This window comes from Hemitrygon akajei, chromosome 9 (genome assembly GCF_048418815.1).
Source record: "Hemitrygon akajei chromosome 9, sHemAka1.3, whole genome shotgun sequence".
Classification (NCBI taxonomy): Eukaryota; Metazoa; Chordata; class Chondrichthyes; order Myliobatiformes; family Dasyatidae; genus Hemitrygon; species Hemitrygon akajei.
Genome location: NC_133132.1, coordinates 45,537,208 through 45,549,866, shown reverse-complemented (window position 1 = coordinate 45,549,866; position 12,659 = coordinate 45,537,208). Strand labels below are relative to the sequence as shown.

At 39.7% G+C, this 12,659-nt stretch overlaps 1 protein-coding gene across 1 annotated transcript in view; it reads right to left on the bottom strand.

Annotated features, from left to right (window-relative positions):
* The window catches only part of afg1lb (AFG1 like ATPase b), a 140,318-nt gene that overhangs the window by 69,561 nt on the left and 58,098 nt on the right, over positions 1-12,659 (bottom strand). The window contains exon 7 of the mRNA XM_073055880.1: positions 9,583-9,641. Within this exon, the coding sequence (XP_072911981.1) occupies positions 9,583-9,641 (59 nt within the window). The remainder of the gene's footprint in view (positions 1-9,582; positions 9,642-12,659) is intronic.

Sequence of the window (12,659 nt, the reverse complement as noted above, 5' to 3'; positions counted from 1 at the left end):
AGGTACAATGCTTATTTATTCACTTATTTTCTTCCCCAGTATTATGGTGTACTTGGGGAGTATCCATCTTGCTCCTGACTTGTGCATTGCAGATAATGCCAGGATGCAAGTCACTCACTACTGGACACTCAGCCTCTGGCTACTTTTGCAGCATTATAATTATGTGGCTGGTCCAGCTGAATTTCTGGTGGATGATGATTTCCAGGATATTGATGCCGATGAACTCAGAGATGATAATAAAACGGAGTGTCAAGAGTAGTAGTGAGTCAATAGTTTTTTTCTGGAGACGGTCTCTATTTGACAAGTTGAATGTCACTTGCCACTTGGCAGAATGTTGTCCGGATCTTGTTGCAAGCAGGTAAGGCGTTGAGTTACTGAATACTGCATTTTAATGTGCACGCATCTAATTTACGACAGAAGGACAGCCACAGGTAAAGCAGCTGAAAGGTTAGGTTTAGGAACTCCCACAGTGATGTGCTGGGCTATGATGAAGAACCTTAGCCTTCTTCTGTGTGAGGCTTTCCCAGTGGGGTGCGCTGACCAATTTTATTGAAGCGCCCTCATTTAATCGAGTGCTGTTTTCTTAGTGAGCAAATGCCACTTTGCTAGTACTGTCAGCAGGGGCTCCTAACCTCGGATCCACGGAGCATTCGGTTAATGATAGGGGCCCATGGCATAATGGAACTCCTGACTGTCTGTAACACTTTCCATCACGTCACTGATGATTGAGAGTAGAGTTTTAACCAGGTTGGATTTGTCCTGCTTTTTTGCAAACATCCAATATTCCACAACAGCATCAGAAAGATTCCGGTGCTGCAACAGCACCTTGTCTCTAGGTGTAGTCAAGGTCAAAGTCAAATTTAGAATTAAAAAGGTGAAATTAAAAACTTGCTTGCAGCAGCATCACAGGCATGTAGCATCACTGAAGCTGCATTCACAAGAAAAACAAATTAATCATAAACTATAAACAGTTTTACAATTACAACAAAAAGTCAAGTTTAGTTCAAAGTAATCGAAATGGTCATAGCACTGCTAAACTGTATTGATTCGAGTTTTGTTGGTTGGTTCAAGAACTGAATGGTTGAAGGGAAGTAGCTATTGTTGAACCTGATGGCGTGGGACTTCAAGCTTCTGTAACTCCTGCCTGAGGGTAGCAGTGAAAAGATGTCATGGCTAGGATGTTGAGATCTTTGATAACAGATGTTGTCTTCTTTAGGCAGCATATGCTGACAACGGTGGAGAGGAACATGCCCTTTATGTGTTGAGCAGAGTCCACTACGCAGCAGCTTCTGACATTCCTGTGCACTTGGATTACCGTGGCAGACCGTGATGCAACCAGTCAGGACACTTTAATCAATAAAGTATGTCTGTCTGTCTAAAAAAAAATACATCTATACAAGTCTGTTAAAGAGTTTGGTGACAAGCCAAAGCTCCGAAGAAAGTAAAGATGCTGATGGGCTTCCCTTATGATTGCATCTATGTGCTGCGTCGAGGGAAAGCGATCTGATACGTTAACATTCAGGAATTTAAAGCTACGGATTCTCTGACGTAGACTGACGCACACTCACTCACTGAAGTCAACAATCAGCTCTTTAGTTTTGCAGAGAGTGAGGGAGAGTTTGCTGTTGCGGTCAGCCATTCTATCTGCTCTGATAAGCTGGCCCACCATCACCTATGCTTTATCCAAAAGCTGTAGTGTCATCAGTAAATCTGAAGACAGCATTGGAGCTGCTCCTAGCCAGATCTTTTTTTTAAAATTTTACTTGGTTTTGGAGATACAGCATGGAACAGGCCCTTCTGGCATAACGAGTTGTGCCGTCCAGCAACCCACCTATTTAACATTAGCCTAATCACAGGACCATTTACAATGACCAATTAACCTACTAACTAATACATCTTTGGACTATGGAAGGAAACTGGAACAGTTGGAGGATTAGAGCTGGGCTAAGAAGTGGCAGATTCAGCTCGGTCTGGAAAAATGATACACTTTGTAAGGTCTATTTTGAAGGCAGGATTCCTAGTAGTGCAGAGGATCAGAGGGATCTTGTCACCCAAGCACACAGATCCCTCTAAGTTGCTGCACAAGTTCAGAGGGTGGTTAAGAAGGCACATGGTCTTCATTAGTTGGGATATCAAATTCAAGAGCTGTGAGGTAATACTGCAGCTCTATAAAACTCTGATTAGACCACACTTGGAGTATTGTGTTCAGTTCTGATTGCCTTGTTATAGGAAGGATATGGAATCTTTAGGGAGGGTACAGAGCAGATTTAGCAGCATGCTGCCAGGATTAAAGAGTATTTCTCATGAGGAAAGCTTAAGTGAGCTAGCTAGGACTTTTCTCTCTGGAGTGAAGGAGGTTGAGAGGCAACTTGAGAGAGGTGTACAAGATGATAAGAGGTACAAAATGTGTGGACAGCTTGCACGTTTTTCCCAGAGCAATGGCTAATACGAGAGGGCATACTTTTAAGGAAATTGGAGGAATGTTTAGGGGTGGGGGGGGGATGTCAGAAGTAATTTTCTTTTAAACACAGGGATTTGTAAGTTCATGTAATGCACTGCTGGGAGTGGTGGTGAAGGCAGGTACATTAGGGACATTTATAAGACTCTTAGATATGTACATGGATTAAAGAAAATAGAAGGCTATGTGGGAGAGAAGAGTTAGATTGATCTTGGAGTAGGTTAAAAGGTCAGCACAGCATCGTAGGCTAAAGGGCCTTCAATGTGCTGTTCTGTTCTATGTTCTGCACCTCCTACCCAATGGTAGCTGTGTAAAGATAGCACAGTCCAGATGGTTGATGGTGGGGATGCAAAAAAATCCCTGTCTTTTGAACTTACATAATTAGACCTAGAGCTTGAGGTGAAACAGTGACTGGTATAGCTAATAATGTTGGTGCCCGATAGCTCCAGCAAGCCAGGTTCTCTCCAAAGCTCCAGTGCTGTCTACATGAATTACTTCCAGGTGCTCTCAAGATGTTAGAAAATGTAACTAGGTTATTTAGCACTGTAAGTTGCTACTTATGTAGGCAAGTGGTGAAACCCAGAGGGTAGAGTGAAATGGAATCAGTGTAAAATGATTGCTGCACACTCAGTGGATTGAAGGGCCTATTTCTATGGTATGGATGCATGACGGATTTCTAGCAAGGTGGGAGAAAATCAAGCAAGGCTTTCCATATAGAATTGGAAAAGCACTTAAAAGAAAATAATTTGTATTGTTATTGGGGAGAAAAATGAAATCTTGGGAATGGGACTGATGGCATTGCTCTAGAAAGAGCTAGGAAAATTCCCAATTCTATGATTCTGGACAGAAACACTAAATTAGAATTAAAAGGACTAATGGCAAGAGACTGAGGGTGAAACTCAGATAGGTTTGGTGATGAGAACAAGGATCTGGAAACTACAACATAAGGAATCAATGGAATCCCTGTGTTTGCTTCCCCAAAGTACTTAAATGTTCTGCAGCTCCTCGTCATTCAACGCAGTTCTGTGCTGAGTTTGAGAATGCTGGTGTGAAATGTTGATGCACAGCCTACTCAGATATTGGTAAATTGGTTTATGTAGAGTGAAAAACTTGTCTGTAACACCATGGTCCTGAAAAAACGTTGTCTCATTTTCACTCTGTACCAGCAGTTATGGTCGAAATGACAATAAAAAGTGACTTGACTTGACTTGAATTCATTAAGGGACTATAAGATGAAGCAGAGTGCCGAAAAAGGTGTTAAAGTACAAAGAATGTGCAGTGCAGATGGGCAGTAAGGTGCAAAATCACAATGAGGTGGATTGTCAGATCAACAGTCCATCTTACCGTACTAGGGAACCATTCAATGGTCTTACAACAGCGAGGTAGACGCTGTCCTTGAGCCTGGTGGAATATGTTTTCAGGCTTTTGTATCTACTTGATGGGAGGAGAGAGGAGAGGGGATGTTTGGAGTGGGTGGGATTTTTGATCATGCTGTGTGAAGTTGCTTTATTTGCATTGCAAAAACAAACTATATTCACCACTGAGAATTGGTAAAACCAAACTGATGTGTTAATAATTGCTGAGCAACCTGGAAAAATAACTGCAATTGTGGAACCTCACTTGGTGTTGGAAAACAGACAAGGCAAGGTTGCTATCTTTGCTGTGGAATTTCCTTTTTCAGACTGTACCTTGCTCAAACCAGCATTTCCAACGCTCTCAATTTATCTTTTTGTACCCAGTTTCTCAATCCTTTCAATATAATTGGCTAAGATTTTCCCAATTCATTCAGATCCTACCTGCCACTTTCTGTTGTTGAAAAGTTACCATACTTTCACACAACTTCCAGGCATAAATGGCAAAAGCAAGTGCAGGACAACGTATAATGATGAGTAGATACAGTTATAACCATATAACCATTACAGCACGGAAACAGGCCATCTCAGCCCTTCTAGTCCGTGCCGAATGCTTACTCTCACTTAGTCCCATCGACCTGCACTCAGTCTTAACCCTCCATTCCTTTCCTGTCCATATACCTATCCAATTTTACTTTAAATGACCTTGGTACAGTAAAAATTTGATTCAACTGAGTGCCAAGTTAGAATGGTTTGAATACATAAATGATCACTGAGAGAAGTCACAATAACAACCAGCAAATATAGATGAAACCATGTAAAATCTTTCCAATGGAGCCAAGTGCGAACAATGTTTCTGCATTCACTTCCCAAACAATTTTCCCGCCAATATTGGCAGTTGCTATTGCAAATATTTTTCATGTTCATCCTTTTCACTTACATAGGTACATAAAATCAGGATTGGGCCATCAAGCATGCAAATATCTTTTGGCTGTTGAACAGAGACATGGCATTATCCATCTTGGCTTGTAACTCTGATGAGGATTTATCAGAGTGAGGTTTGAATTTTTCAACTGTTTGTAGTTGATTTTCACAACCTAGCATTCCAGAGTACCACCATTTTTAAAATTAATTTTATTTATTGAGAAATACAGTAGGGTTACAGGCCCTTCCGGACCAACAAGCCCACACTGTCTAATTATACCATCTGACTAAAGAATTAACTGAAGAAGAGCTGCACGACAATATTACTGAGCAGGCAGCCCCCTATGTTCTTTTGTTCTAGCCTTGCTCACCAAGGTAAAGAGTTTCTCCTTATCTAAAACCTTTAACCAGATCACCCCCAAATATTCTATCTTCAAGCATCTCCGTATAACAGGTAGCTATCAAATTGCCTCCAAAGAATTTTATACCAATGCTTCAGTTTGTGTGGCACTGGAGACAATTACACTTTATTTGCAAAAGGTTTCCTCTGTGCAGGTGGTACAATAGAATCATAAACCAATGTCACAATCACATTGATCTTGCACCAAACTTTAAAAGAAGTGAGAAGTAAAACAAAATCTCTTAGATATGCAGTAAGTCTTGTGACTGCCCAATTTTTAAATGTCTTTTTTTTTTTGCTATTACCTTTAACTATTTGATGAGATATTTGAAAACTTGACATTATAGATTATGGTGTTCAATGGCAGACAATGAAATGATGCAGTGGACTAATAATAACAAAAGCTTTACAAGAATTTGCATCATAATTAAACTGTTATATTGTTATGGCAGAACAAGGATTTTAAAACTTTAATATCCAAGCAAAAGCTTGAAACAAAATTTCCGTATATTCATGTCACAAAACCTTTATTCCTCCTTCTTAGAAGGCAGAACATGAACAGAAGCAGTAGCAAATTAGCAAAAGCAAGGAGAGAATTAATAGTTCTCAGTTGCTATGTTTGCACAAGGAACCAATTCTAAGCAGTGCTGGAACAGCTTTCAGTGGAAAACCTTAATACATAGTCATCATACAAACCAATAGGGCCATTTGAAAATAAAATCATTAGAATCACCATTTTCACAGTGAGAATACCCACTCCAGTCACACTGTGAAAAAGGAAACATTTTGCATCTGTGGACACTTTTCCTACATGCCATAGTGTTGCATGCAAAGCAAACCTTTTCTTTGTAAAAAAAAGTCAAGTTAAAAACACTCTTCCCACCTACAGACTCTAACTTGCGCCTGAATCACTTTTAAGATAAGAGTTCAATTTTTTGATCTGTTATTGTCTGATCCAGAGGGAGAAACCACAGATAACTAACTCCTTCAGCCGTGTTGAGGTCTACTCCTCATTACCAACAGCTGAAAACTTTTGATGCTTTTTGTTTGAAAAGAATCAACCGACCTCAAAGCACTTGGTCTAAAGCAAATAGGGGGTTGTAGTCCATTTACCATTTCTGTGTTACAGCTATTATGCAAAAAGTATAAAACACTGCCTTTATGCTGCCAAGCCGCAACTACTCTTCTTACATCAAAGCATTTTCATCACAAGGGTTTTTTCTTCCAAATTTATTCATTCCCAAAACAGAAGACAACGATTCATACACCCTAATTACATCTAATTATCAATTCCTTTTTCTGTGACCAACTTCAGCCGGAGCTATTTACTACTTGCATTTCTCACACCCTCCCCCATGCCTTTTGCAAGACAGCTAACATAATGGCAAGTTCTTTGGAGGACAATTATTATTCCTTTTATGGCCTATTATAAAGGTTCTACCTGCATTAAATAATTATTCTATTATTGGTTTCAACAGAAAATGCATGTTAAATATGGGGACCTCTTGGCTAATTTGACAGTTCCCCACAGTGTTGCTGCTTAGAGGCAGTGGAAGAGACCTCTCCTGTGGGCCTTCTCCTCATGCTTTCTTTTCATGATCTAAATGAGACGTTTATTGGATTAGGGTTCTTCTCTGCAGACCTCCGAGGTGGCCTGTAACAAAGAACTTAAAAATCCCAATGACTATACTAATTGCCCTGGGATTAAAAACAGAAAACTTGATTCAGCATTACATCAGTGCACCAAAAACAGAGGAAATTTATTAGTTTCTCTCCGGGTACCGATGCTTTTAACTAGAATGGGTAAGGTAAGGTTATAGTCAGACCTTCACTGGAAATTTAAACAACAGGCAGTTGACACAGGCCTAATTGTGGAATACAAAATAAATTTCACAATGAAGTGGGGAGAACAGTTATACATCTATGAAAATTGAGGCAAAAATAGGCATGAAAGACTCATAAAGTCTGTCCTCAAATGATAAACAGCCAAGAATTAAAATGACATGAGTGAGAAGACTGCATTGAAAGTCAATTGATAAGCAAATACATCGGCACCGGATTAACCCCAGCAGTCAGCTCAGGTGACAGCCACACCGAGGTCATATACTGACCTCACAGGTTGGTCTCTGGGTCATTGTAGCTTATAAAAGACTGTTGTAGTGTCAAAGTCTTATAAGGCTGCAACCTGACAACTCAATTTAAGCTTCCAAACTGATGAATCCAAAAGGGTGGCTAATTGTTCGCGGTGTACTATTTGCTATTATATAGACGCTTGTTAATGAAACAGAGATGTCCGAGTCCAAAAAATCCTAAGAGATATCAAGCTAGTGCACGAGAAGAAATAAAAAGGGAGCAAACAAAAAACTTTAACATCTCACTACCCAATGGCTGAACCATATGATCAAAGTAACTCATGTCTACCGGCACACCCTTGTACACAATTAAAACCTTAGCTGCGATTAAACGGTCACAGTCACATTTGATCAAGGTGTTATTAGCATCAGTGTGTCTTATTACAAGACTTGTAGTTCTTTAATACTTCTAATTTTATCTGTTGCTAGGTTAATCTTAAAGATTTTAGTCTACAGGTTTTGAATGGTGGAGTATGAAGACCAGTCAGAACGTTAACCCATTTGTAAGTGATTCAGAGTTAATGCAGGATTTGTTCAGCTCTTCACAAATGAAGCCTGAAATGTAAACTGCAAGGACAAAGTAATTTGTGATTTCTAACTTCTGTGAAGAAACACCAGTAATAAAATTAGATTCAACTATAAATGAACCTATACTATGGCAAAACAGCATTAAAGACAAGTGCAGCCTTCCCTATACCATCCTTCTACACCTTCCCATGAGAAAGCATTTGTGGAGGTGTCCTGATGCTAATCACCCACCAATAGACAAGATAAACCTGCGGTCACCTTTGTGATCTCTGGCAAGAAGAACTTCCAAACAGTGGAGACAAATATAACTAGCTCACACCTTCATCAAGAGCTGCACAATTAAAACAGACACACTCATTTATGAAGTAATCAGAATTGAGACTAGAAAGTGTGAGGAGATTGAACATTAAGTGTTCTGTTCTCCCTCATTACTTCCATAGGAGTGCAGAATCCTCTGACAACTGGAGACCAAAATCAATGTTTACCAAGTCCATTTCTCATGGGCTTTAAATAGGTAAATCTCTGTAAATCTCTTTATAACCTGACTGTGTTGCAAAATTTTAGCCCAGAGAGAAACATCAGCTCAGGGGGTTCCCAGTCTTTTTTATGCCATACAGCCTTATCATTAACTGAGGAGTCCGTGGTCCCCAGGTTGGGCACCCCTGTTCCAGCTCAAAGGAATGATTCAAGCATTTATACAAATCAAATTTCTTCAAAGCTGCTGTCAAGTACCATTCCCCCAGACACATCCCTTGTTCCCTTGTCCCTCAAGCCTTCCACCAATTGGAACAATCCCATGTGCTTTAACCATTCCAATATGCTTTAACCACTCTATGTAGCACCATTCCATTTCGCCATATTCAGTTCTCCCTTCAAAATAAACCTCTTGCTTAGCCATTATGGATTTAAACCTGTCATTTATCTACCTATTCTATAAAAATTACCTGAACTAAAAGTCAGTATGTCTCACAAGCAAGCGGCCTTAATTTGAGATTTCCACTGGGCTCCTCAGGCACTTCTCCTTCGCTCTCCCACTTTTCCATCATTCCTCACTGGTGGGCAAGGCCTTGGGTCACTTACAACATTATGAAATTAACTCATTTCAAATATTAGCCAAAAAGTATATTTTTGCACCCATCCATTAACTTATGTGATGAGTCATAAAGCTTCAATTATACCCATCTTGTCCTTTCACCAAGAATTAACACAAGATTTATTTTCTCTTCACAATTCAGTGATTTAAGATAAGCGTGTACATAATGCCTTAACATGAACAACAACAAAAGCTGAGAATAACCTGTTTCTGTGGTAATTATACCAAACTCACCAGTCAGTCCCTACTTAAAAAGAACAGAAATTCTCAACGGCTGAGGAGCAACAGAACAAATGTATTTAGAAATGTCATGGCGCTTTACAGAAATAAATTCTATTCAAATGTATTTCTACAATGTGAATATTACAGAGATAAATTTCAGTCCCTCACATTTCATATGCTATATTCTTCAGAATATATTGTCTATTATACAGTCTTTCTTTTAAAAATAGAAATTGCCAGTGGCAGTCAAGAGTTAAAAGAAAGCAAGCTATCAAGTTGTTGCGTGCCTACTCAAAAAAAAATCTAAGGACCTGTCATTGTTAGGTTCCCTTTCTCCAACAGCAATTCCATTAGCAGCATTCGTGGTAATTATTAGTAGCATTCACCTTGAAGGCAAGATCAAAGGAAACTATGTAAACCCTGATCAATATTACAGTCAATGAGAGAAAACATCAAAACGTGACATTCTTTACCTTCAGGACATCAATAAATGGCACAAAGTTAGCCCTCTGAAGCCCATTTTTATAGAGGTCTGAAAGAGAAAATTGGTATTAGCTTTGCTACTTAGCTTGATGATAGCTTCTATTTTTCATTTTGGCAAATACATGCACTCAACAACAGCAGATAATAGCAAGACCAAAGGTACAGAATTGATTCCTGCTCAAGCAAAATGTAGAGTTCTTAATAACAATCCATGATATTTATAACGCAAACCAGAGTGTGAACAGCCACAGAAAGTCTGCCGACATTCTGAAATAATGATATATATACTGGTGTTCACATGACCCAAGTCAGTTTTGAAACACAAGGATAAAACTGTTACATTATTTTACAAAAAATGTCAAGGCCGACACTACTCAGACACAGTAGGATAATTCTACTGAGTTGGTATCTTAGGAAGGCGGCATCCGTCATTAATAACACCCACCTCCCAGGGCATGTCCTCTCATCATTGTTATTATCAGAAAGGAGGTCCAGAAGCCTGAAGACAGGCACTCAGCAATTCAGGAACAGCTTCTTTTCCTCTGCAATCCAATTAATAAATGGACATTGAGCCCATGAACACTACCTCACTACTTTTTAAAAATTTATTTCTGCATTTGCACTACTTATTTTAACTTAACTATAATATATATTTACTGTAATTCCATTTTTTTCCTATATTTATCATGCATTACTGCAGTTAACAAATTTCATGACATATGTTGATATTAAATCTGATTCTGAATCTGAATTTAACTCAAGCTTTGAAAAATCAAAATAAATATGTTTCAGTTATATTGATGAAACAACCTTTCAAGTTGTGCAAAATGTTTAAAAAGAGACAGTGAGTGGCTATTTGACCACCTGCCTCTTCAGCCTTTGAGTACTGAATTTTAAAAAAAACAATGATTTTTAAAAAAAGGCAGAAATCATTAACATCCCTTATTTATCCTAAGTTTGGTCTTGCTAATGTGAACGGCAGAATATCTCAGAGCTGTTAGTCATGAATGCTTACAGAAAATGTTGGGGTACACTCCACACTCACCAAAACATTAATTATTTAAGGAGATGAACCATGCTCATTTCTTGCTCCGTGTTTGTTTCGGTGCTAGAACATGCTGAGTAAATTATCTAGCTCTGGTCAGTAAAAAGCAAAAAAACTGAAAAACTGAAAGGAAAAAGGGCGGAGATAGATAGCACATTAGATTCAGCTCCCCCTCCATAGATGCTGCCCAACTTGCTAAGTATTCTCAGTTTTTTTTTTGTTTAAGTTCTTGAATATGTTTGGTCTCGGTATTTAAGAAAGGGAGAAAGGAAAATATCAGAAAATTAAACAGGGTTCTATGTTAATAGGTAACAAAACTTGCAGGAAAATAAATGTGCCTGCTGATTAAGAACAATATTGATCTTAGCTGAAATCCATTAAATTGAAATATAAAAAACATGATTCAATTTCCAGAAGTTCAAAGAACGTTCCATTCACTGAATAGAAGAGAATTTTGACAGATCACTTGATCGCCTCACTAACCTTCAATTCATTGGTCCTGACTGCCTCCTTTTCACCATAGACGTCCTGTCCTTATACACTTCTATTTCCAAACACAAGAAAATCAGCAGATGCTGGAAATTCAAGCAACACACACAAAATGCTGGAGGAATTCAACAGCCCAGACAGCATCTATAGAAAAGAGTAAACAGTCCACGTTTCGGTCTAGAACCTTCATCAGGACCCTTCACCAGTCCTGATGAAGGTTCTCAGCCCGAAACGTCAACTGCTTGCTCTTTTCCACAGGTGCTGCCTGACCTGCTGAGTTCCTGCAGCATTTTGAGTGTAACACTGCTCTCCCCCATCAAGAAGGCCTTAAAGCTCTCCACTTCCTTCTCAATAAAATAACCAACCAGTTCCCCTCCTCCATCTAGCAGAACTTGTCCTCTGGTCCGACAATTTTTCCTTTGGCTTCTCCCACTTTCTCTAGACACGACGAGTAGCTGTGGACACCCGCATGGGCCCCAGCAATGCCTAACATTTCACTGGCGAGGTAGAACAGTCCATGTTCCAAGCCTTCTCTGGGAATGCTCCCCAACGCTTCCTCCGCTACATTGATGACTGCATTGATGCTGCTTTATGCAACCATGCTGAGCTCGTCAATTTCATCAACTTTGCCTCTAACTTCCACCTTACCCCCAAAAGTCAAGTATGGTCCTGAACGTGGTGGCAGAGTCCAGTCCCAGGGCATATCGAAGTGATAGCGCCCGGGTCATTGACTGAGGACCCACCCAGTGTTTGGATGATTTAAACGCCGGGCCTGATGGATTGAAAAGGCAGGGTGTCGGGACAAGAGGTGAGGGTTGGGCCAGTTCTGCTCACTGCTTTGTGTTTACTCCACTATGTGCTGCACCGAGACTGAGGCTGTGGGCCTGCTCTGGGCTTCGTATGTGAGGACTACTTTTGTTCTAAATGCTATTTGCTTACTTTTATTGTTTGCACGATTTGTTTTTTTTCTCTCTCTACATATTGGATTTTTTTTGTGTGCTCTTTTGGGTTTCTTGTTTTGTGGCTGCATGTAAGAAGACTAATTTCAGGCTTGTATAATGTATACGTACTTTGAAAATAAATGTACTTTGAAATTCACTTAGTCCAATACTGGTACCTCCCTCCCCTTTTTCAATATCTCTGTCTCCATCTCCAGAAACAAAATGTCAATCGACAGCTTTTATAAACCAACTAATCCCCATGGTTACCTTGACTATACCTCGTCCCATTCTGTCTCCTGTTCCTCAGTTTCTTCATCTGTTCCTAGGATGTAGCTTTCCTTTCTGGGACATCGGAGAACGGGGTTTCCCTTCTCCCACCATTGACGCTGCCCTCACCCGCATCTTCCCCATTTCCCAATTCCTTAACAGGGATAGAGTTCCTCTTGTCCTTTTCTACAACCTCATGAGCTTCCACATCCAACACATCATTCTCTACAACTCCTGCCATCTACAAAGGGATCCTACCATCAAACATATCTTTACTTCCCTCCCTCTTTCCTCTTTCCACAGAGATCACTCCCTCCATGATTTC